The sequence below is a fragment of the Lissotriton helveticus genome, chromosome 7 (assembly GCF_964261635.1).
Source record: "Lissotriton helveticus chromosome 7, aLisHel1.1, whole genome shotgun sequence".
NCBI classification, from domain to species: domain Eukaryota; kingdom Metazoa; phylum Chordata; class Amphibia; order Caudata; family Salamandridae; genus Lissotriton; species Lissotriton helveticus.
The window spans coordinates 101,385,399-101,410,309 of NC_136068.1; the positions used below are offsets into that span (position 1 = coordinate 101,385,399).

Sequence of the window (24,911 nt, forward strand, 5' to 3'; positions counted from 1 at the left end):
CGCGTCTGTGTGTCTCCGGGGGCAGTTGCTCGTGTGGTCCTTCATTTGTGGCGCGGCGTGTGAGGGGGGGGTGTGGATGTCTCTCTGGTTAGTCTCGCCTCTGTGCCTACTAATTACACAGTCGTTGGAAACTAACCTGTGGTAATATAATAATAATAATAATAATAATAATAATAATAATAATAATAGGGAGATTTATAGAGCACCTGGTTACGCGCACCGGCGTGTCCCTGCACTGTGACAAGTGGGAGTGACAGAATCAAGCCACCTCAGACTTGGGCATCAACTATGAAAACAGTATTTCTAAAGGGAAACTGCTGGAAGAGAAAGGCTCATACCAGCCAATCTCAATAATCATTTCAAATGCTAAAATATTCTTTAAAATTCTGGCTAGCTTATTAGCATCGGTGAAACTGGAATTAGGGTCCAATGAACAACATGGATTTATACCCGCTCGAGACACCACTTCTCACATTAACATGGCAATAACCATATTCAGTGTTGCAAACTTTCTATCACAACAGGCCGGTATGGTTTTTGTCCATGCTGAAATAGCATTTCATAGTGTATCTTGTGTCTACATGTTAGAGCTGAAATGCACAAATACAGTTCAGTGAAAAACGTATATCTTTAGTACGAAAATTATGTACTCAACACTCAGCTAATGTTAAAATGATGACAGAACAGTCCACAATAATCCCACAACATACAGGCACACACCAAGGATGCCCTTTATCTCTATTACTGTTTGCCCTGTACTGTAATCAGCAAAAGTTATAATCAGACTCCCCAAAAATTCCTATATCTATTAGCTGCTGTACCCTGCAGGTGGCCGCCTACACGGACAATGTTGCAAACTTCACTAGTGATGTAGTCAAGGCGATCTCAGCAGTAGAAGATATAGCACTACAGTTTCACAAGGCCTCCGGATATTAGTTGATGCAAACAAAACTGAGTTGCAAGTCAATTACAAGATATTTGAGGCACACTGTAGTACCAAGTTAGGGGCATATTATCAAGAACGGCGTTAAAAATTATCGCCGGTACAGCGGCAGAAAACTTCCGCTAAAGCAGCGATAATGGGCTTGATAATATGCCCTGGAGAATTCCAATATAAGTCCATGTTCTGGTGTGAACCTGGGCTTCTATTGGAATTCTCCAGGGCATTTTATCAAGCCCATTATTGCCGCATTAGCTGCAGTTTCATGCCGCTAAACCGGCGATAATTTTATCGCCGTTCTTGATAATATGCCCCTTAGTTCTTAAATATCTAGGAATAAATATGATGGTTTACCCTGACAAGCTTTTGAAGGTTAACTATAACTCACTGTTAGATAGTTTGATTGCATTGATAAAGCAAAGGCATAGACTACCAATAACAGTCTGAGAGCAGATGTAATCTAATTAAGATGAGATATTTTATCCAGTGTACCAACTAGGGAATTTCTTTAGGAGCTTCAAAAAAGTCTATTGCACAGCAAAATTTCTTAAGGTACCACAGTTGCATCTACGCTAGTCCTTACCTAGCTTACAGGTATATTATTGGGTTGCAATGGGTAAAAGGCTATCTATATTGATCAATCACTATTCCATAGAGGTGCCCCTAATATATATGAATTATATTTGGGGAAGGAGGCATCTGGTTGGCTATTGAGGGACTGTATCCAAACTATTACAAGAGAGTGGGGTTTAAGGTGATGACAGTTGCTAAAAGATGGTGGCAACACTGGTGTAAATTTCTTCAGTTATTTTTAATCCAAAGATACCTGCCAACTGGAAAAAGATCATTTCTACCGCAATTTATGATGGCATCACTCAAAACTGTACTTCAAAAGTACAGTACCATGCAGTATCGCACAACTTGGAAATCTTTATAAATCCTAAATATTTGTACGTTTGATGATTTTTAGGAATAATGTCAAATGCTAAGAGGGGTGTTATTTTTTTGTATTGTTCTCTATCTCTTCCTTGATTATTTTGTATTTTTGTATTCTCTTTAATCTTCAATAAAAACGACTTGAAATAAAAAATATATATTTTCCACTATGGGTCCGATCCCGATGCCGGCCCTTAGTGGAAAATATTTGCCCGCATCGGAATCTCCGGTTCAGATTCCCTTCCTACCGAGCCATTTCGATGGGCTCAGTCGGATGGGAAACCATCCAGAAACCATGCAGTAATCCCCGGCCAGCTCTTTCCGGCCGAGGGATTAAGATGGCAGTTTCTAACTGCCTTTTTGTGCCCACCTTTCCGGCACAGAAAAGCATTGGGAAACAGCTTTGGTGGCCCCCAGCAGGGCCCCCATGGGTGCAAGGCCACTGAATGGCTTGCTAAGGGGAACCTAGGGTGCCCCCTGGTTGAATCCTGCACCCTGGGCCTGCCACGGGGTGCAGGGATGAACTGCACCACTGCTCTTTTCAATGATAGCGTGCATTCCGTTCGGGATCGTAATCGACCCCAAAATGTGAAGTTCATGCACAGGCTGTATTATACACCACCTAGATTATATCCGTGCGAGCGTAGATCAAATTTGAACAGCTCTAGAAGTCTCATGGAGAATGCCGATGATGTCCATATGTTTCCTACTTGCAGCATGCTTCAAGACTTTTGGCACGCTGTTGCTCAAAACTATCCGAAATTTTGGCCGCCAATGTGATACTTCCTTTGCCTTCATATTGATACACCAAGATATTAAACCCATCCAATTGCGATGTTATTTATTGCCAAGCGCTGGCAAGACAGTAAACCACCTAAATTCTCATATTGGTGGCAGAGTATGTGTGATATTCAGGAGGTCGAGACTGCAATATATAAACTCGAAAGAGAGCAAATGAAAGGAAATAGGAAATTAAGTTTGGACCAAATTCCACCGACAAACTTATTGAATGCTAAGATGTATTGAGGATATATTGACTAAAATGAATGATAGAAGCTATTTTCTCGTTGCTCATATGTGTAAATTGTTTACCCTAGCCAAGTTGTGCGCTGATTGATATTCTGTATAGTCCTATAGTTTTGTTCATTTAATTTGTTACTTGGTTCTCATTTTATCTCAATAACAAATTTTAAAAGGACTTATCTCTTCAGAAGAGATAGTTTATCCTATGTAGACAGAACTAGCAGTGAAAATAAAAAAAATGTAACTTTCTTTTTCCCATCCTTCAGTATTTGCAACACTGCAACACCGGGATAGCATCATGGAATGCTTGCACTCCTACAATTCTAAAGCAATGCGTAACAAAAACACAGTAAGCTCACAAAAGACAAAGATAGCAATAATATATAGAAACCTATGTACATCCTGGGCTCTCCTCTTCCTCATAGATACTTAAGGTGTTTAAGATTTACTTGAAGTAGTATGGCTGTGCCTCCTTTTGTAAATCGTAGCTCTTAATGACATTTGTTTTTTTCCCAGACTTACCATAACTGCAGCTGTATCGGTGGCAATGTGTCCATGAATGTCAATCAGGCCGATGCTGGGAAATGCTCATCTTCCTGCCAGAAAATGTCTGTTCTCCTCATTTTCATCTTTGTTATCATTCTGTTCACCTTCCTCTGCAGTATGCCTGCTCTGACAGCAACACTAAGGTAAGATGGGATGGTGTGGGCCATCAGCATCCAAACGTCAGGCAGTGAGATATAGGGCACATACTCACTCCATTGCCATCTTCTAAAGCAGTTTCATCTGCATGTGCTAGCAGGATCGGATGTATGACGTTACAACGCATACTTTTACAACGCATACCTTTACAACGCATTCCATTACAACGCATGCCATTGCAACGAATTTTCTGAAAACTACCTTTACAACGCATTCCATTACAATGCATACTACCTTTACAACGCATACCATTACAACGCATACCATTACATTGCGTGTATGGTAAGTATTGGATAGTGTAGGGGTAAAAATTACTATTCTAACTCCAGGGGGTGCAACAGTAGGGTAAGTGTTGGATAGTGTAAGGGTACTATGCTTTGTAATGGTATGCGTTGTAATGACTGCGTTGTAATAACATGAGTTGTAATTGTATGCGTTGTAGTGTCATGCGTGGTAATGTAAATGTAATGTAATGTAATGGTGTATTTGTACCGCGCAACAGTCGCTCCAAGGAGCATCTAGGCGCATCTAATGGTTGCGTTGTAATGGCATGCGTTGTAAGGGATGTTGCGTTGTAATGACTGCGTTGTAATGGTAGCGCATTGTAAACGTTGCGTTGTAAAGGTTGTTTTCCGCAGGATCATTCACAGCAAAGGGCCATACACTGTTGAACCTTGTCACGAGGTTTGTGATCTGATGCTGAATCCATTGTGCAGAAACCATTGCAAACATCTCTTCTCTGGCAATTTGATTGTTGGACCAAAGAGAATGTCAGACACATGGGGAGTTATGTGGGAGTCTAGACTTCGATTATGAGAGTGGCTCAATCTGTTTGTTTAGGCATTTCAAATACAAGTATTGGGATGTCTATGGCTCCAGGTAATTACCGAGTACGATAAAGACTCTGGGCCATATTTTCTGGTGTGAACCTGGGCTTCTATGGGAATTCACAAAGGCATATCATCAAGCCCATTAACGATGCTTTAGTGGCAGTTTCCTGCCGCTAAAGCGGCGTTAATGTTATCTTGATAATATGGCCCATCATCTTCACATTTTCCTCCTGAAAATTTTGGTGGACCAAATCTACCGAATTTTACCAGGGGAAAAGGCTCAGTAAATATTGGGTCATGCTGCTTTTGTTGAAAATGGCACCAAAAAGCTGCGGTATTTTGCAGGACTTAACTCGTAATAGCCAATATTTATATTCCCCAATACCTTCCTACTCGTTGTATCGTGTACATATCTTCTACCCCTCCAGGACACTCATACCTGTGTATTACATTAGCCTTTATAGGAATTTTGCAATTTGACTGTGTTTAGTACATGAATCGAATCACAAAAGCAGGTTGCAAACCTGTTGCTGTGCAAAAAACATACTGCATTCCAACCTTGACTATATGCATCAGGCCCGTACCCCCTAAATTACTGATTTCAAGGGTTCTTTAATTGTCCTCTCTCAAAGCTTGCTGTCAAACCAAGCTTAAAAACTTCTGTTTGACAAAACAAAGACATTTAGCTACAAATTGCATGCTGGATGAGGTATAAAAGTCTGGGGTTACCTGCTCTCTTCTCAGAAAGGCCAGCCAACCATGTCACTATAACAAAAAGACATTTTAAGTTTACAAAATTGTTATTAGACTTAAGGTTCTTACACACAATGACCAATTAAAATATACCTACAGGGTCTGATTTATGATACTGGTCTTATTGTGCCACCGGAACGTCCCTTTTTAGACGTTCCGGTGGCGCAATGTACCACTGGCATATTTATACGGGCAGGTAAAGCCACGTGAAAGGAGCTTTCCATGGGTGTTGATGCAACATCCATGGTTTTTTGACATGGCCCCAGATTTACGAGAAATTGCAATTCTGAGGTAGCTCCAAAAACATACGCCTCCTCAGGGGAGGCATAAGGGAGGCACAACGAGGAGAAATATCTATAGTTCTCCTCGTTTTTCCTCTTTCTATGTGTGCTGCATTCTTCAGCACACATAGAAAGAGGAAAAAGCCTCGTGTGATTGTTTTTGTGCAGAAAGGTTTCCCTTCCTGCACCAAAATAATCATCCCCTCAACGCAGGCACACTTGCACCTTGGTGCAAAGGTGCCTGCGTTGGTGCACAACAGCCCATTGTGCGCAGGGGAAAAGTACAGGAATGCGCTGAATCTAATAGATATGGCACATTCCTGCCTTATTATTTTGTGGTAGGGCAGCGCAGCAGCAAGGCCCACTGCGCATCCTTACGGCAAAAAAGCCATAAATGAGGCCCACTATTTTTATACTGCAGTACACATCATATATGGGATAAAGTACCCCCACCTACATTTTAAGGATAATGCAAGTCACCGACCATTAGTAAAGCTAGCGCATGTTGCGTCTTGAGAGTGCTTCCCAAACTGGTTCATTAGGACATGCAGGCTTTTGTTTCAGGCAGAAGTATAATTGCACGCCTGCGGAGACTGGCATATTTCCATCACTGTTGAATTGAGCAAGTGATTTATTCACTAGAAAAATATGTTTACTTATGTGTGTTTAATTTATCACAACCAGTCTGCAAAATTAATTTACTGGGGCTCTGACTTGTTTGCACTGACAGATGAAGAAAATGAGGCTTTCAAAGTTGCATGAACAAGTTTCCTACCTGCATGATTTTTTCATCTTCTGTATTTTTCCTTTTGAAGTAGATTCATTTCATGTCGTTGTTTTAATGTACTCTGTGTCTTAGGAGTAAGCTATGTAGAGATGTTCTTGTAACTTGCAATAATCAAGGTTGTTTCTACCTGATGCCACAACTGTATTTCTATTCATGTTTAAATGGCTTGTTAATTAGTATGTTTTAATAGTGCAAAGTAATTTCTCTTGTTTGTAGGGTAAGGGGGATCATTATCTATTAATAATTTAGGCGGTCCCAAAAGTAACCTGTGATATGTGGCACAATTTCTGCGATGCTGATTGGTTCATGTCTTTTATTTTTGTTAGTACAGCCCTATTCACGCTATGTCGAGAGCGTTGTTTCCAATTACTCTCAAAATATAAAATGTGCCTTTTGTTGGATGTTTGCCAGACCTTTTCCTTGCTTTCGAGTCGAGCTGTTACCATGTCGGATGGTTACCTGGCTTTATAATTAGACTTTTGCATTGATCTGACATCTCCATGTAAGACTGTTGGTGGATTTGTCTCTTTTCCTTACCAACTGAGTAGATTTATGATAGTTCATTACTGAACTTTATTTTAATTATAACTCATTTCTTTATGTTACGACCTCTCGGAGGTTTGCCTTATTTTTATGCATTATTGATGATGATTTGAATCTGACTAATTATTTTTTGCCTACAATGATTCCTGATCTTGAATAAACCTTTATGGTTCTGAAATTTAATATTTTCCTTCAAAGGTTGTCTCTATTTGTACTAGTGCCCCATCCTTTGGGACTCAGAAAACCTCAATGTTGTGCATTGGTCCTTTTAATTTATTGGTGCAAATCACCAAAACTGTCTAAAAACGAGTAGCGATGATTATGAGTTGGCATCCCTCAATATCGAGAGCGTGATTGCCTTAGTGGGCTGGGTGCCTTAAAACAAGATGTTGAAGGAGTATGGATTCATCCTAGACTGCTAAGGTGGATCAGTGTGCTGGTTATACAAACGAAAGAGCTAGAGTCAAAACTAACGGTGCATCTGTTTATTGGGTTTTGAGGAGTGGTAATATGCAAGGTTGTCAAAAACAACAAAAGAGTGTACCTTAACAAGAGAAGAGCAGGCATCAAGAATCAAACTTGATTATTTCGAAAGCTCTCCCTCACCAACCTAGTTGGTGACATGCTTCATCATTGGGCCCCACCAGGAGAGGCCGAGTTCCTCTCTGGTGTGCTTCAACGCCAGAATTACTGCGGAGCAGGTTTTTTTTGTTTAAGTGACAAGTGATGGTGAGAGTGTAGTGAATTAAAAATGGCAAGATTGTGTCCAAAAATACTTTATTAGTTGGCCAATAAGACACACTTAAAAACAAGGTGTGGGACGTGTAAACTGGATAGATTGTTCAGTTATATTGCATTGTGCGTGGTCAACATGTTTCTGCCTATATGATGATATTAACCAGGCATTCTTCAGGACCAAAGTGTGAACCTCGGCCGTATGAGCGCGTTAAGGCCCACCCTAACCTGAGGTCATAAATGTGAAAAAGATTTTTTGAAAACACCTATTAGTTAGGTGTTCCTCATATTTAGAGAAATCAGATTGTAGCTGTAACAAAAGACAGACAATGACAAGCACACAAACAAAAAACAAACAATGATTATTCCAGTTGCGACAGTCGTGCATTTGTCATTTGAAATTTCGCATGCACTGGTGCTCTTCAAAGTGCACTGTAATCGTAACTCTAAGAGCAAGGGTGTACTATAGTGAATAGTACTGTGTACTTGTTTTCACATTATCGATAAAGCCAGCTTATATTGTGGAGGTTCCATGCAAGATTGCCCACTTTTGCCACTCCTGTTCGCCCTGGCTACCAATTATTCTCAAACTGGAGTTGAGGGGCCGTGGAGGTTTGGGGTTCTCAATATAACACACATGGCACTCGCTTTATTCTGACAACACTCTAGTATACCCAACCCACGCTGTAAGCGTGATCCCATGCCTCCTCTGCTTATCGGAGGAGTTCCATGAAATGTTGGGTCTAAAAGCAAAATGTAGGACAAGTCATTACTTTTCCCCATAGGAGCGCTGGCGTGGTGTGGGGACAGTGCAACACCTGACCTTAGGATGACATGCCAATCTCGGAATTTAGGGTGACTGGGGATCTAGGTTGCACACACAGAATGGGATGAAATATAATTTAATATTCTGCGAGTGTTAGACAAATATGTGGATCCATTGAATTCTGGGCTTAAACAGCCATTGTCTATGCTGGAGGGGGTGGAGTTGAAAAAGATGGTGGGGTTTCCTAATTGCTTACGTGTGTCAGACAACAATGAGTATCGTGTCATGTCATGGTCGATATTCACGCAGTTAGACTGCAAGTGTCGCCTTTGATCTGGGCTAATACCAGCCTTGGAAAACAGGTAACTCTCAAGAGCCTTATAAACTGGGGACTGGCATTTGCCAACCTGGAGTGGTATTATTTCTCCACTCAACTGCTGTACCAGCCTTTGTGGTTGGGTAGACTTACCACCAGGGATCACTCCTTAACAGTTGTTACTGACAGACAGATGCCACTATTCCTGCGGTTTTTGTAGCCACAAACAAAGGGTTTAGGGATACCCCAACTGGTGGGCCACTGTATTTTGAATTGAAGAGGAAAACTGGACAGTACAGCTCAGGATGACAAAAGGAAAACCACACACCTTCACCTCCATTCGCTATTGCCAGGTGCCACTTGGTTTCGAAAATAACTTCTAAAGGAGTGAAATAAGTGGATTAACATATAGAAAGGTTGCAAGCAAACTCTATGGGGCAAATTCAGGAAAATAAAATGAAAAATATAGACAGAAGTTTACTCCTCTATTTAACTTTTTTTTCCTATTCACCAACATTTCCATTATTATTCCTTGAAAGCTGCACCAGTTACAGGTTTCCAGGCATACTAGTGGGAATGTCAGGTTTCATGTCCCCAGGACTCGAGTTCCAACTGTGTGGGTTCTCCATTGGGGGAAGGATGGGGCAGTAATCTGCTGTGCAAATACACTTTTTACTCCTCTGCAGGAAACACTTATTTGCATCTGATAAAAATACGTCCTCTGCACTGCTAGCATAGACCTGTCCATCCTGAAGGTGAGCGCTTGAGTAAATCGCGGACCATATCCAGGAGGTCGTAAAGGGGTTTGAGAATGCCCACAAAGGTACAGGCTCCAAAGAAAACTATGCCTTGGATTGCTAACTTCTCACTCCTTTAGTGGGATTTACTACAGTGGATTTCTCCGCACTGGTGGTGGAGAAATCTACAATAGTAAATAGAGTTACACCTTCCAAAAAACCCTATATTGGTACCTTACAGTCTTAACAAAAAAAATTATCATGCACAAACGTGGATGACCAAATGTATCTTTGTGAATAGGGTCTTTTATGGTTACATTTTTTTTAAATCTGCATTTATCAGAGTCTTAGCATCAGCACTATAAATAAATATGCCCAAAACATTTGATTTACTCATTGGCACGGGCCTGTTTGCATGCACCAGGCGATCACCCTTTTGTTTAAAAAACTTGTTGCAAAATAACAGTTGATATTTAAGGCATGTGTACAAACAAACACATATTCACTCATTTATTATTACAGTGCAAAAATTCTGTTTCATTGAAAAATGTGGCTTACTGTCTTTGTTTATACATGTTACAATGACTTGACAGAGGAAGCATTTCTGTTAAGTCACCAGACCTATCTTTATGATTTCGAATCTCTGTTATTATTTAACCCCTTGTATCTTGGTTCTGGTTAAAAACCTATGTTGCACTCCACATCTGCATCTATCCTTTTTTATGCATCTATGTTAAAACAAAGTTCAAGTTAGGTTATAGTTACAAAATAATACCTAAAATTGCTTAAAATTAGTGGGTTATGGTTAGCTATAGTAACCAAAACTCTCGCCCATACCATGAAAACCGTAACTCACCCACCAAATGCTCTGATCATGACCTCAAACAGATAAAATCACTAATGAATGATGACATCACTGGTTATATGACATATCACCTTAGCATTAATATTAAGGAATGATATTACTGATACAGTATGATTTTTTTGTTTAAAGAAGAAGTGTTAAGTAATGAGGCTAGGTTGTTTATTTCTATTATTTATTGATGTACATATTGTGAGATCATAATTAGTGCATATGGTGGATGTGTGATTATAATGACAGTGGTGTAACTTATGGTTTCTGTATCAAACCATAACTGCCCAATTTCAAGGGATTTTTTGTTTTTATTTTGTAATTGTAACTTCACCTTAACTGTTCTTGTAGTGAAATTTCTGAAATTTTTTAAACATACATTAAAGTATTCTGAGCAGAAGAGGCCAAAACTACTCATTAACAATAGTTTTTCAGTGACCATCTTTTGACATACTGTATTCATCTTCTATGAAAGCAACCCCTTTTGTGCCCAGCTCTTGGCTTGGCTGTGTGCAGTATAGGCCGCTTGGCAAGATGGCCGCTGGTAGGCTGTAGGGAGAGGACGTGTCTCTCCTCTCTCCCTGAAGTTCTTGAAAACAGAGATGGAAATGTGCGTGCTGATCAGCGGGTGGTTTCCTTGATTGCACGGAGAAACGGAGATAACGAGGGTATGGTGTACTTGCTCGAGCAGAAGAGCGAGAAAGATTTTTCGGTGCTTTTGAATACAGCAGGATTTAAGCTATACCAGCTTTCAACTACAGCAGGATTTAAGTTATACCAGCAAGAACCGACTACCCAGACGGTGAAGATAACGGCGGTGCGGGCACTGACACGCTCGGCTCAGGTGATTGCTAGGTTTACTGGCTGGACTCGGCTACATTATCATAGAGCGCTTGCTGCCTCATTTAAGTACTGGGGTATGATGGCTCCAAAAGTAGTGAAAAATGCGAGAGAGGAGAGGGAGAAAGCTACCCGGTCCGACTCAGATGTACCGGCAGCTAACCTCAGAGCGAAGAAATTACTTCGGGACCAGGAGGAGCGCGATAACCTGCGTGCCGGTGAGCAAGATAGGAATGCTCTGACGGATGATTGGGTTAACAGCGCGACTGAGAGGAAGAGGAAAAAGGAGAAAACCAAGGCGGCAGCTACCAAGAAATGTAACGCAGGCGGTAAAACAGCTGACCAGACAATCATGAGGCAATCTACAGTATATGAGGCTTTTCTACCTGTAAGTATCAGCGCCTGCACCCGCGGGACATCGGTGAGTGCAGTGGTTCCCCCAGCTCCTGTTGTGGACGAGTCAATCTCCACTCCCGCCCCACAACGCTCGGCACAGGACGGTGCTTTGGACACAGCTCTGATGGTGCCGGTGAGCACGGAGGCGGCGGCCACAGCAAACGAGCAAGGGGCGGGGCGATGTGTCTCAGAGCAGCTGGAAGGAGTAATGCTGCAGGCAGACGGCGTGGAGCAAAACAGAAAAGAGAATGAGTGTGATCTAATGGAAGGGGGAGAACAGGCGGTGAGTCAAGTCCAAGCGAGTAGTGCACCGCAAATGGAAGGGACACCAACTTGGCAGGAGCGAGGGGTTGGAAATAACGGAAGAAATAATGGTAACAATGGCAATGGCAGCTGCCAGGTTGAGAAGGGGCTTATCTCAGTCGGTGGAGATAAGGACATGGCACTAACAGGGGGGTCGATAGGGAAAGGGGAAGAAACTGCAGAAATACAGGCTGAGGGTATGATTTTTTCCCCGGAAGACACTACAGGCTGGGTGGCCTCTCAAGAACTGGCTAGATCCGGACCCATGATAACAGTAAATGGTATGGCTATTGTAGACTCTGATGAACTTCATGCACAAAAAGGAGGAGATCCTAGCAGGCACCCTTTGGCAATATCAGGTTCTCCTTCCGATGAATGTTTTTTCTCTGTAAATGAGGGTGAGGAGGATGAGAGAGAGCTGGAGGAGGAGGGGGGGAGCACTTCTATAGCCTCTTCAAGCTGTGTGGAGACAGAGAATGATCAGACAATGTCTGGGTTAGCTACAGAGGCAGTGCTCACGACAGAATCTGGAGAAGGTTCAGCTCAAAAGTTACCTGTTAAAAGTAAGTCAAAAATGTTGACAAAAAAGCGAAGGAAGTCAAAAAGTACTATAAGTTCTATAGATGCTGATATTGCAAAGCGATTGGATTGGGATTGCCCGGCGACATCACAGATGCACCAAGAGACTGCTGGGGTGTCAGGAGACAAAAATACAGCAGGAACTTGAACAAATACAGAGGCAGAATCAGAATCAGTCTCAGGGGGAGACGCCACTTAAAGGGTTTGAAATGATGTTTTCAATGCTGAAGCAAATACAGACTGAGGCGAGAGTGGAAAGTCGTAGAGCCAGGCAGGAAAGCAAAAAGATACAAGGATCTCTCCGCAAAGTGAATAAGTTATACGCAGATTTGTCGGGGAGAGTCACAGAGGTGGAAGAAAGAACCGGCTTGCTAGAGGATGAGATGAAGAAATGGCAGGAGTCAAGGCAGGAGCAAGAGAAGACTACATCAGACGTCCTGTGGAAATTGGAAGGATTTGAAAATAGACAGCGCAGAAACAATATCAGACTTTTGGGTATTGCGGAGGGGAAAGAGGGGCAGGATGCGAGAGCGTACGTTATTGAGCTACTCAAGGGTGGGCTTCCTGGCATAGAGGGCTGGGACTGGGAGTCGGAGATACAGCGTGCGCATAGATTTCCATTCGCACAGAGAAAAGGGAATATATCAGGCAAGCCTAGAGCAATACTTATTTACGTTGGTAATTATTTGTTGAGAGAGGAGATAATGGCAAAGGCAAAACCACAGGCTAAGTGCAGGTATAAAGATGTTGAGTTTTTTGCGAGTCCTGACTTTTGCCACACAACTGTAGAAAGGAGGTGGAGACTGCGGGAGCTGATTGTTCCCTTTCAGAAAATGGGATGTGAGGCATACCTGATGTTCCCTAGTAGGCTAAAAGTGGTAAGGGATGGACAGTTTAAAATTTTTGATTCTGAAATTAAAGCTCAGGAAATTTTGATATGGCTGAAAGATAATAGCCCATAAATAAAGAGCGAGTGGTAGCCCTGGTAGCGCAAGGAACCAAGAAGTTGTAAAAGTACACAAAATTGATGAGAAGTACAAATGATCATAGCAAAGTAAGCTAGGAATTTGTATATATATAGGTTATTTTCATCTTGTTTCTATAGGTTGGTATTAAGAAAGGGGGAGTGGGGGATACGGCGTTCCCGGATAGTCACAGCTGCTACACATAGGTCCGATGGACCTATTTGCCAGTAGGGGGGGTGGGACAGTCAGGGTGGGAACTCAGGGGGGGGAGGGTAAGGGAGGGGTGAGGAACAAAAATGTTGGAGATATTGTAGAGGAACAAAGAAAGTAAGTCAGAAGACAATGACTAATAAAAGAAAATGGTATGATTGTTATATGGCTGCTAGCTCATCTTGTATAAGGCTTGTGTTGTGTATTGATATAAGAAATGTCGACTCATTTAATAATCCAGAATGAATACTCGAATAATGACATGGAATGTCTGCGGGTTAAATGACAGACGAAAGAGACAGAAGGTGGCTATTTTAATTAAGAGTCTTAGACTAGATTTCTTAATATTGCAAGAAACACATATTCAGGTGACTGAAATTCATCTGCTTGAACAACTGGGACTTTCCTTGTTAGCGTATTCAAGACAGGGGTCTAGGAACAGGGGAGTGGCAGTATTAGCAAAGCAGAGAGACATCACTACTAGGAAAAAATGGGAGGATGTATGGGGGAGATGGGCTCTGATAGAATGTTTGGTAGGAGAACAATGGGTAACTCTTGGTTCTATATACGGGTCTACAGGGTACGATGCGGACATTTTTGAAGAGGTTGATATAGAGTTGGCAACTTGGGCCCCATATGTAGTAATAGGGGGGGATTTTAACATCAATGGAGCAGGAGGTCTGGGATTAGGGTTAGGACCCCCAGTTAAATATCAAGGAAAGAAAAAAAGAGTGTTTCAAGCGGTTTGCTCACTAGCCAGGAATAATGGGTTGCTGGATGTCTGGGATGCACTCAAACCAGGAGAGGATGGATACACATACTATTCTGCACCGCATAAAGTAAGTTCAAGATTAGACTACTTTTTGGTTAGCAACCAGGGTGTTGAAGGCGCACATATCGAGAGATTGCCAAGATTATTGGCGGATCATAACCCCCTGATCATAAATCTGAAAGGATTATTATCGGTAAGGGGGGGTCGGTCTGGACTTTTGAAAGAGCACTGTTGGAAGATGAGGCATATATTCAACACATGAAAATTTGGATAGTTGAATACCTGACAATAAATAGAGATACAGCAAATGTAGGTATGGTCTGGGATAGTTTTAAGGCCGGGGTGAGGGGAGAAACTATAAGTTTTGGAGCAAGGAAAAGAAAGCAGGAACAAGAGAGAAGTCAGGCTTTAAAAAGAGAGATATTATTAGCTGAGGCAGAAGTGAGTAAAGGTCTAGATTCACTCAATATTAATGGATCTGTACCAAACCCTGCTATAGTTAAGTTAGCGAAACTGAGAATGGAAGCAGAAGAGCATATAACAGCAAAGGCAGTTAAACAATATGTGACTAATAGGGAAAAATGCTACGAGTTGAGTGATCGAGTAGGTAGGATGTTAGCAGTCAGAGCAAGGCAAAAGGCATCGATTGGCGAGATAAAGGCAATAAAAGATAGTTCGGGAAAGGTGGTAACAAGTGTGCAGCAAATTAGAGAAGTCTTTAGAAAATTCTATACAAAGCTATATCAAGAAAGCAATGTAATAGATTCAGGAGAGATAGCGGCATACTTGAATGACTATGCAGGGGTGGAATTGGATGAATCAGAGAGAAAGAGACTAGACAATCCGGTAGATCAACAGGAGATAGGAAGTGCTCTGAGGAATCCCCATCTGGCAAAGCAGCTGGGCCGGATAAGATCCCGCTGGAATTTTATAAGGTATTCTGGGAAGAGATAGGGAAGGATATGGTAACTACAATGCAACAGGCACAGAGCGGTTTATCAATACCGAATTCTTGGTCTGGAGCAGAGATAGTTGTCATTTTAAAGAAAGGAAAGGCTCCTACAGACCCGGGCTCGTACAGACCAATCACGCTAATGAACACCGATACAAAGATCTATTCAAAGGCATTGGCAATAAGATTCGCTAGCGTAATAACACCATTAGTTACTATTAGTCAGCATGGATTCATACCTGGGCGAGGAACCACGCATCACACACGGAAACTAATCACTCTTTTCGACAAAATGGAAGTTATGGGCGAACCGCTGGCGGTTTTATTGTTAGATGCCGAGAAAGCATTCGACCGCGTATCCTGGGTGTACTTGTGGAGTGTCTTGGAAAGAGTGGGTTTTGGGAGAGGCTTTCTGACGGCAATAAAGACTCTCTACAGGGATCCGGTGGCCACGATCAGGATAAACTCGGGAATAACTGAAAAAGTGATAATTAAAAGGGGTACTAGACAGGGCTGTCCGTGTTCCCCATTACTCTTTGCTATATATCTGGACCCGTTAATACGCAGAATGGAAGGGAATGGGAATATACCTCCAGTGGTTACGCCCAGGGGGGACTGCAAGATATTGGCTTATGCTGATAACGTGGCTGTTGTAACACCAGTACCCACAGAGGCTATCAGATATCTGGAAATGGAGGCTATAAAATTTGGAAAAGTGTCAGGTTATTCTTTAAATACTGGGAAAACACAGATTATAAAGAATAGTAAGGCAATGTGTCAAGATCCACGAGTTGTGCAGACAGGGACATACCTGGGTATAACGATCACTGCAGAGCTGGGAAAGGTAGTAGAACTAAATATAGATCCTATTATAAGGAAGGTTGGGAAAGATCTAGACAGACTTAATAATTTGCACCTTACAATAGTCGGCAGAGTAAATATTATAAAGATGTTAATTTTGCCGAAATTTCTATATATTTTTAGGACAATTCAGTTATGGTTTGATAATCTCTGGTTTAAAAAGATCGAAGGAATGATCAATAGATTTATCTGGTCTAAAGGTAAAACTAGGAGAGCAGCAAGATTTATGGCACTACCAAGAGAGAGAGGCGGGTGGGCCTTACCGGACTTGAAACTCTATTATTGGGCAGCAGCCTTACAGTATATGGTCGGTTTAATAGGTGGGGCAGAAGTAGAAGGGGATGATGATTTAGGATCATTGGCAATATATGGTCTATTGTTGGGGGATGAGGTAAAAAATATATTTTTGAAAAATTTTGACACTGCTTACTTTAAAAGGACACGATTTAAGACTATTTTGGGAGCTCATAACATCTGGAAAGCTTTTATTAAGAAATATGGCTTAGGGAAAATCAATAGATATACGAGAATAAAAGATAATTCATTATTCCCTGAGGTTATTTTTTCTGATTTAGTGTATTTAGAATGGTATAGGAAGGGTATTATAAGAGTAGGGGATTTGATGGGCACACAGGGGATGAAGCAATTTGTACAAATACAGGAGAAATACGGTTTGGCAGCAAGGCATTTTTTTAAATACCTTCAAGTAAGAAGTTTTTTGGTGAACAAAAGAGGCGGCCCGAGAGGATTTGAGAAAATCTCTATACTTGAGGCGATACATAACGGAGTAAATTGCACTATTAAAAGGTTTTATGCAGAGTTAATTGAAACAAAACCAGATGACCTGGCTAAGTGGGGGGAAAGTTGGTCGACTAAGCTGGACATAGATTCGGAATGTTTTAATTTGTCATTAGAATTGGGACAAAATATTTTGTGTTCTGCAACACTACAGGCTCAGCACTATAAAACGATCTACCGGTTGTATTATACTCCGGCAAAACTTGCACAATGGGGGGCGACCACCGGGATTAACTGCCCCAGATGTGGAAGTCTGCAGGCTGATGTAGTTCATATCTTTGCAACATGTCCATGTCTATCAACCTTATTAAATGAAATACAAATTTTTTTACGAAGAGCATTGAAAATAACTGTCAACTTAACCCCCACAATTGTGCTTTTGGGAGTGAATTCAGGCAATGCATATGGAGAGGGTTGTTATTTTATCTTTGTTGCAATGGCCGTTTTTAGATTATGTATTGCCTCAGCATGGCTTGATCAGGCACCACCAGTATTTCAACAATGGTTAGCTAAGGTTTTAAACAGCTACAGTTTGGAAAAAGCAATATATTCTAGAAAAGGAAAGTATGGGAGGAGATTAGGATTGAAAATATGGGAGCCGATAGCAAAATGGAGAGAAGAAATATAATGTATATAATGTATATAATATATGGGTTTGTAATATTTAGTGTGGTAGGAGGGAGGACTCTTAAGTGACTAGTAGGTAACAAAGTGTCACATGTTTCTTCTTTATGGTTTGTTAATTTTAGGTGCCCCACATGATTGGACTGATCAATTACTAATCTTAAGCTCCACCTGATGTATATGTTCCTCTATGTGTAATGTAATATAAGTTATTTTTTCTTTTCTTTTACTGGATAAATGATTGAATGTACATAGTGATATGTTCCTCACCCCAGGTGCTGGGGGGAAATAATGTGAAAAAAAGTTCTCAATAAAAAGAATTTAAAAAAAAACCCATACATTAGAGTATTCTGAGCAGAAGAGGCCAAAACTACTCATTAACAATAGTTTTTCAGTGACCATCTTTTGACATACTGTATTCATCTTCTATGAAAGCAACCTCTTTTGTGCCCAGCTCTTGGCTTGGCTGTGTGCAGTATAGGAGTGCCTCAAGACCTGGCCTTTTGCCTGACCCTGCAGACCATCCATCACTGCACACAGCCTTTGACAGTATGCTTCAGGGCTCGGCCACAGAGCCTGGCCTATATCCCAGCCCAGCATTTCCCAAACTGTGGATTGCGACCCACTGTGGGGTCTTGAGCCGATTGTTGGTGGGTCGCAAAAGTCCTACAGGTCGATTCATGAAAGAAAAATCGGCTCGCAAAGGGCCAGATTCTGCGAATCTGGCCCTTTGCGAGCGCAATTTTTGCATTTGGGATTCATCATCCCAAATGCAAAAATCGCTAATTGCGAAATCGCATATTTGCGAGTAATTGCATTTAAGGAATCTCTATTTGAGATTCCTTAAGTGCAATTCATTAACCATTTTTCTTTTGCGAATTTGCTATTTCTGGCCGCTATTTACCGCGAAGTGTAACTTCGTGGTAAATAGCGAAAACTTGGAAAAATCTAAGTGGTATGTTACACACACACATGTCCTTTGGACATGTGTGTGCGCAACATCAGGGTACATTTACATTCCAGGGGTGCAACAGGGTGTCCATTGGACACCGCTGCACCCTTGAAATCGCAAAATCAAAATGCGAATCGCTAATAGCGATTCGCACATTGATATGTCTTCCCATTCATTCCCATGGGCCTTTAGGCCCATAGGAATGAATGGGGAGTTATTCCTTATTTGCGATTAGCAATTTGCTAATCGCAAATAAGGAAGCTGTAGGAATCGCAATAAATATTGCGATTCCTACATGAATCCCGTTTTGCGAGTCTGTTATAGCGATTCCTTATTATTCGCTATTACAGACTCGCAAAACATGCCGATGATGAATCTGGCTGCTAGTCTACATGTAAGTCATACTTAAAATGATTATGCTTGAGGCGTGGCTTGCGCGCCGCTACGGAATGGCGGTTTGCGCTTGAGCTCCGAGACGAGCGAGGGCCGTCGGAGGTTCATCTCCGCTTCCAGTGACCCCACACTCGCACAAGAGGAGCCTCATGTGTCGGAAGGTGCCGAGCGCTGATTGAGAGTCCTTCCTGCGCCCAGGAGCTGCTGGTGCCTGTTATTTTGCCACTTTGAGGTGGCGCTCGGTGTTTTTACGAGCGGCCGCCATTTTGTTTCTCTTCACACACGCAGTTCCGAGTCTCCTCACAAACGGAGGTAACATTGCTACGAATCTATCCGAAATGCGAGCAAGCAGGTGCTGGTGACTATTATTATCCTTTACAAGCTTATAACGGCTTCTTTTTACATTCTTCATGCTGTGTGGCTTTAAAATGAGACTTTTTTGCATTTTATTTAAGATTTCCTTTCTTCAGAGCGCCTCCATTGCCTTTCAGTGATACTAAGTGCTCTTTGGCACCCTGCTTTTTGGCTTCTTAGTTTTTGAAAGCGTCCTCTTCCTATTGACAGGGGCCTGGCATTACTGTGCTGAGATTTCTATTTTTGTGCATGTAAGTCCGCCGATATTTACTACTTTGCGATACCTGCTGGCTGTGTGCTTTCATCTTTGTGCTCATTTCTTTTTTTCTTTTTTTTTTCCATTGCCTACTGAGTACACCAATATCCTCTGGCCTTTTGATTTTTCTCAGTTCTCTGAAGTGGTTGCTTCTTCTACCTTTGTTTTGGAGGCTCTATGGCAGCAAATATGGGCTTGTCGCCAGCTGCTAAAGATACAAAAGAGTCAAAAGCTTCTCTTAAGAGGCTCAAACAAGTATCTCCTACACCTGAATCTTCTCAAAAAGATGCTAATTCCACTCTGGAGGCTATTCTGACGCGTCTCAATGATGTCCATGACATTGCGCAGTCTACCAAAACTAATACGGATTTACTACAGGTGGAGGTATCAGCCATCAGGAATGATCTTAAAGCTCTCTCCATTCGTGTCTCTGCCACAGAGACTCGTATCAGTGGCGCAGAGGATAATATGCAAAAGCAATCTAGATCTCTTTTACAGTTAGAGCGCTCAATGGCGGCATTGCAGAGAGATCTCACTGAACAGGAGGATCGTAACCGCAGATCCAACCTGCGCATTTTTGGCCTTCCTGAAGAAGCCGAGAAAGGTGCACCGTCTATGATTGACTTCTTATACCAATGGCTGCCTTCTACCCTGCAGATTTCTTTTCAAAGAGACTTTGAGCTGGAACGGGCACATCGTGTCCCCACTTTTCGTTCTAAATCTGCTACGCAACCAAGGGCTATCATTTTTAAACCGCTGCGTCATCAGCACACGGAACAAATTTTGGCTCATATGCGGAAGATTAAAGTTGTCTCCTGGGAAGGCCACCGTATCTCAATTTCTCAAGACTTTGCCAGAGACACGGTGATAAGGAGGAAAGGCTTTCTTAATCTCCGGAAGCGTCTATCAGAGATGAATATCCCCTTTTCCTTCTCTGGCCCTTCCAAATTTCGCATTACCTTCAAAGGTCGCTCCAGAATCTTCGACGAACCTGCTGACTTGGCCTCTTTTTTAGACAATCAGATGGAACTACAGATGGATCTTCAAATGGAGGCTTCGCTTGTTCCTGGTGCTTCTGGCACTTGATGTGATTCTTTTGCCTTCTTTGTTTTTTCTCTCTTTTCCGGGTCTATTGAGCTTACCTGTTTTAGACCTGCGTGCTCCATGGTTGCTGGTGCGTCTATGATTTTCTTTTGTGATTGGTGATGTCAGTCAAGTTTTTTTTTTGGTAGTGTTTTCCCGTTCCTTGCTGTGGTCTCCTTTCCATTTTTATGATGTTGTTGTGTGGCACATTAGGTTTTTCTAATTGTTGTCCCTTTATCATTATTGTAGTAGCGCCTTTTCTTTTCTTGTCGGTTGTCCTTCTCCTTGCTATTGTCTTTTCGCTTTCGTAGTGTTTTTTCTTCTTCCCCATGGTTTGTTCTTCTTGTCTTCATTATCTTATTCCTCATTGTTATATTGGACATATCTCATTTCTGTTCCCTTGTTCAACTTTGTAGTAGTATTCTGCTTCTGAACGCTCTTTTTCCGGTTAGCTTTTTTCCGTCTATCTTTTTTTGGTTCTTTTTGTACAGTATGTGTTCATATTTGTTTTTTTCTTTATCCCCGTTCTTAGATTTTCTATCGTTTTTGTTTTTGCGTAGTCAAGTTTCTCACTTGCTTTGTACTTGGCTCTTCCGTTTGGTGTGGTCGTTCTACTTGTATGTCTTTAGTGCTTATTGGCTTCAATATTTCTTGTACTGTTTCTTGTTCTGGTACAAGACTTGGTCACAGGTTTTTTAGTATCTATTTTCTATAGTTAGCGTCAAGCTGCTCTCACCATGTTACAGTTACTGTCTCTTGCATTTATTTACTATGCTTACTTAATTAATGCTTTATTGCTTAGGGTGCTTTACCACTATTACATGCTTTTTTCTATTAGGTCTCAGTTATTGGATCTATTTTATACTTTATTACTAGCTTGTCTAAGTATCATATATGAACTTCATATCTTTTCGATGTTCCTTCCTGTTTCATTAGCTTAACTATAACAATGTTTATATACCTTATGCATGATAATTAATTGCTTACAAGTGCCTTTGAATATTTATTGTATAATTAGTTTTGATATATATTTACATTGCTGTTTCATTGCTTGTTCTGCTTCACAACTATTTAATATCTTCCAATATTCGTGCTAGTTCATTGTAATCTATGTATTTATCTTGTATTTTATAATCTTTTTAGATAATTTGCTTCCTCCTATTTTAGCTATTTTTGTAACTTCATTGATTGGCATGTTTCACACTTCTTTGTTGTTTTTCTTTCTTTCATTTTATCCATTTTTTCATAGTGCTCTCTCTTTCTTCCTATATAGTTTTTTTTTTGCTACATGCGTATTTTTATTGTATGAGTTTATCGGTTGGCTTGCTCTTATGGTACTATTCCTCTTATTATCAACCCTCATTTCAAATGTTTTCCTCTTCCTGATTATTTATACCAAGTTATATATTACATTGGGGTTTTTCGATCTGATTGTTATTATACCTCACGATGTTCTCCTTGCTCGTCTTACCACGTTCCCCCTAGTATGAATTTGGTCTTTTTCAGACCTTTCTTGTTCATTTCTTTTCCCTTCTTCTATGGCCTTTCCTTGACTATCTGTCTCTATCTTCTTTCATTTTCATCTTTCTCTTTCTCTCTTTTTTTCTTTTCACTCTTTGGATTTCCTCATAGGATTCTCCCTTTTTGGTTTTAAGACTTTGGGGTTGGCTGCTGGTTTTGGTGCTGTTTTTTTTTCTTCTCAGTCATGTATTATCTTTGTTTGTTTCTGCAAGATTATGTCGGGCCTGAATGTGCTGTCCCTTAATGTTAAGGGTTTGAATCATCCAGTCAAGAGGTCCAAGATCTTAGACTATTGCAAGTCTCTTTCTTCGGATCTGGTTCTTTTTCAGGAAACGAAGGTTTCTACCAGAGAGGCACTCTTCGTAAAGAAAGAGTGTGTTTCAGATGTTGTCTGCTCCGATGCTTTTGGTAAGAAGAATGGGGTTATCACCTTGGTCTCTAAAAAGTCGGGCTTGTCTATAATCTCTTCTGAGTACGATACTGAGGGTCGATGGCTCTTAACTAAGTTGACTGATGGCAATGCTGATCTCTATGTTATGAATATTTACGCCCCGAACAAAGATGATCCGTCCTTTTGGAAGGCAGTTACCAAGAAATTGAATGATACACCTCACTCGGGTAATCTTATTGTTGGTGGGGATTTCAATTTACCAATGGATCCCATTCTAGATAGGAATTCAGCTTTTCAGTTTCGCCCTCCTAAATCACATAAACAACTAATTAATATGTGCTCTATATCTCATCTTGAGGATTTATGGCGTTTGCATAATCCCACTGGTAGTGATTTTTCTTTCTTTTCTTCCCCTCATTCTACCTTTTCACGTATTGATTATTTATTAGTACATTCCTCTTTGGTTTCTTCTTCCTCGCCGCTTATCCACCCTATTCTGATTTCTGATCATGCTGCGGTTACTTTTACGTTGATGTCCTTTGTTCCTCAGACGAGACCTCGATCCTGGAGATTAAATACTGAAATTTTACAGGATGATTCCCAAATTCGTGAATTCTCCAATGACATTGATACTTTTTTTCTTGAAAATGAAGGCTCAGTTTCTTCCCCAATTGTCCTTTGGGATTCGTTTAAGTGTACTTTCCGTGGTCAGGTTATTAAATGTATGTCAAAAAGGAATTCTGATATCAAAAAGGAACTTACCGACTTGGCAACTGAGATTAAAAATTTAGAGGCTCTCTTTCGACATTCTAAAGATAAATCCTGCCTTCAGTCAATTAAGCACCTAAAATATACTTATAACACCATAGTCACCAAGAGAGCTCATATTGGGGTCCAAGCTCAGAAATCCAAAAGGCTATTATTAAAAAACCGGGCTGGTAAGCTTCTTGCGGCTACCTTAAAATTTCAGGAATCCTCTTATAACTCTTCTCGGATTTCTTCTATTACTGATCGCCTTGGCACTAAAAAATTTCAGTCTGAGGAAATTATTGAGGTTTTTCGTGGTTTTTATAATAACCTATATACTCCTTCTAACCAATCCTCTTTTGAGCAATGCCAGGAGTTCTTAAAATCTGTCCCAATTAAAACTATCTCTGTAGAGGATAGTAGTTCTTTAAATGGGCCAATTACTTCTGACGAAATTGTTGCTGCAATCAAAGCCACTCGTTCTGGGAAAGCTCCAGGACCTGATGGTTACCCTATTTTATTTTACAAAACCTTTCTTCCTTTGATTGTTCCCAAACTTCAATCTGTTTTCGATACCTTTATTAAGGATGGATCTGTTTCTGGTTCTGCTGCTGATGCCACTATTGTAGTGATTCCGAAAGAGGGGAAAGATCACTCTGACCCCAAAAACGTCCGTCCTATTTCCCTTCTTAATATGGAAGCTAAGATCTTTGCTAAAATCTTGGCTAAGTGTTTAGAATCCTTCATTCCTCAACTGGTACATCCATCTCAAACGGGTTTTGTAAAGGGGCGTCTCGCGCGAGATAATATCAGAACCTTTTGTCATATTCTCGGTTCAGCTAAACGCTCTAAGCTCCTGGCCGCTGCTTTGGCTCCTGATGCAGAAAAGGCCTTCGATAAGGTGTCCTGGCCATTCCTTCGTGCTGTATTATGCGCACATAATCTTGGTGATTAATTTATTCATATGGTTATGTCCCTCTATTCACAACCCCGAGCCAACATCAGAGTAAATGGTGCCACTTCGTCTTTTTTTAACCTTCGCCAGGGCACTAGGCAAGGATGCCCTTTATCTCCTCTTTTGTTTTTATTATCCATTGATCCTCTCCTTAGATTAATTGACATGCATCCAGATATTAAGGGTTTTTCTTTTGGCCCTCATCGGATTAAAACTGCGGCTTACGCGGATGATGTCCTTATTTTCTCTGATGATATTGCTTTGGCCATTCCTGCTATTTCTGATATCATCTCTCGTTTTTCAAAGGTTTCAGGATACACCTTAAATAAGGACAAGACCGAGATGTTCCCACTGAATGCTTATTGTTTCTCTTCGCATATGGGCTCTGCTGGCTTTAAATGGCAGTCTAAGCAATTGAAGTATTTGGGTATTTACTTTTGTTCCACCTTATATGATACAGTGGCTTACAATGAGAATCAGACTATGCTTAAAGTACGGCGTTTGCTAGACGCATGGTCTCCGAAACACATTTCATGGTGGGGACGCCTTCGGACTCTTAAAATTATGATTACGCCGATTATTAATTTTGTCCCTTCCATGCTTCCGGTGAAGTTGTCTGCTTCCTTTTTTCATGACATTTATGTTATTACTTCTAGATTTTTATGGAATAATAAACGGGCTAGAATTGCTTATACATTCTTACGAAAACCTTGTGATATGGGAGGTTGTAATTTTCCTGATTGGGAAAGATATCAAA

General features: G+C 41.1%; 1 protein-coding gene across 1 annotated transcript in view; it reads left to right on the top strand.

The window, feature by feature from the left end:
* The window catches only part of LOC144768159 (solute carrier organic anion transporter family member 4A1-like), a 269,403-nt gene that overhangs the window by 170,444 nt on the left and 74,048 nt on the right, over positions 1–24,911 (top strand). The window contains exon 9 of the mRNA XM_078651609.1: positions 3,416–3,588. Within this exon, the coding sequence (XP_078507735.1) occupies positions 3,416–3,588 (173 nt within the window). The remainder of the gene's footprint in view (positions 1–3,415; positions 3,589–24,911) is intronic.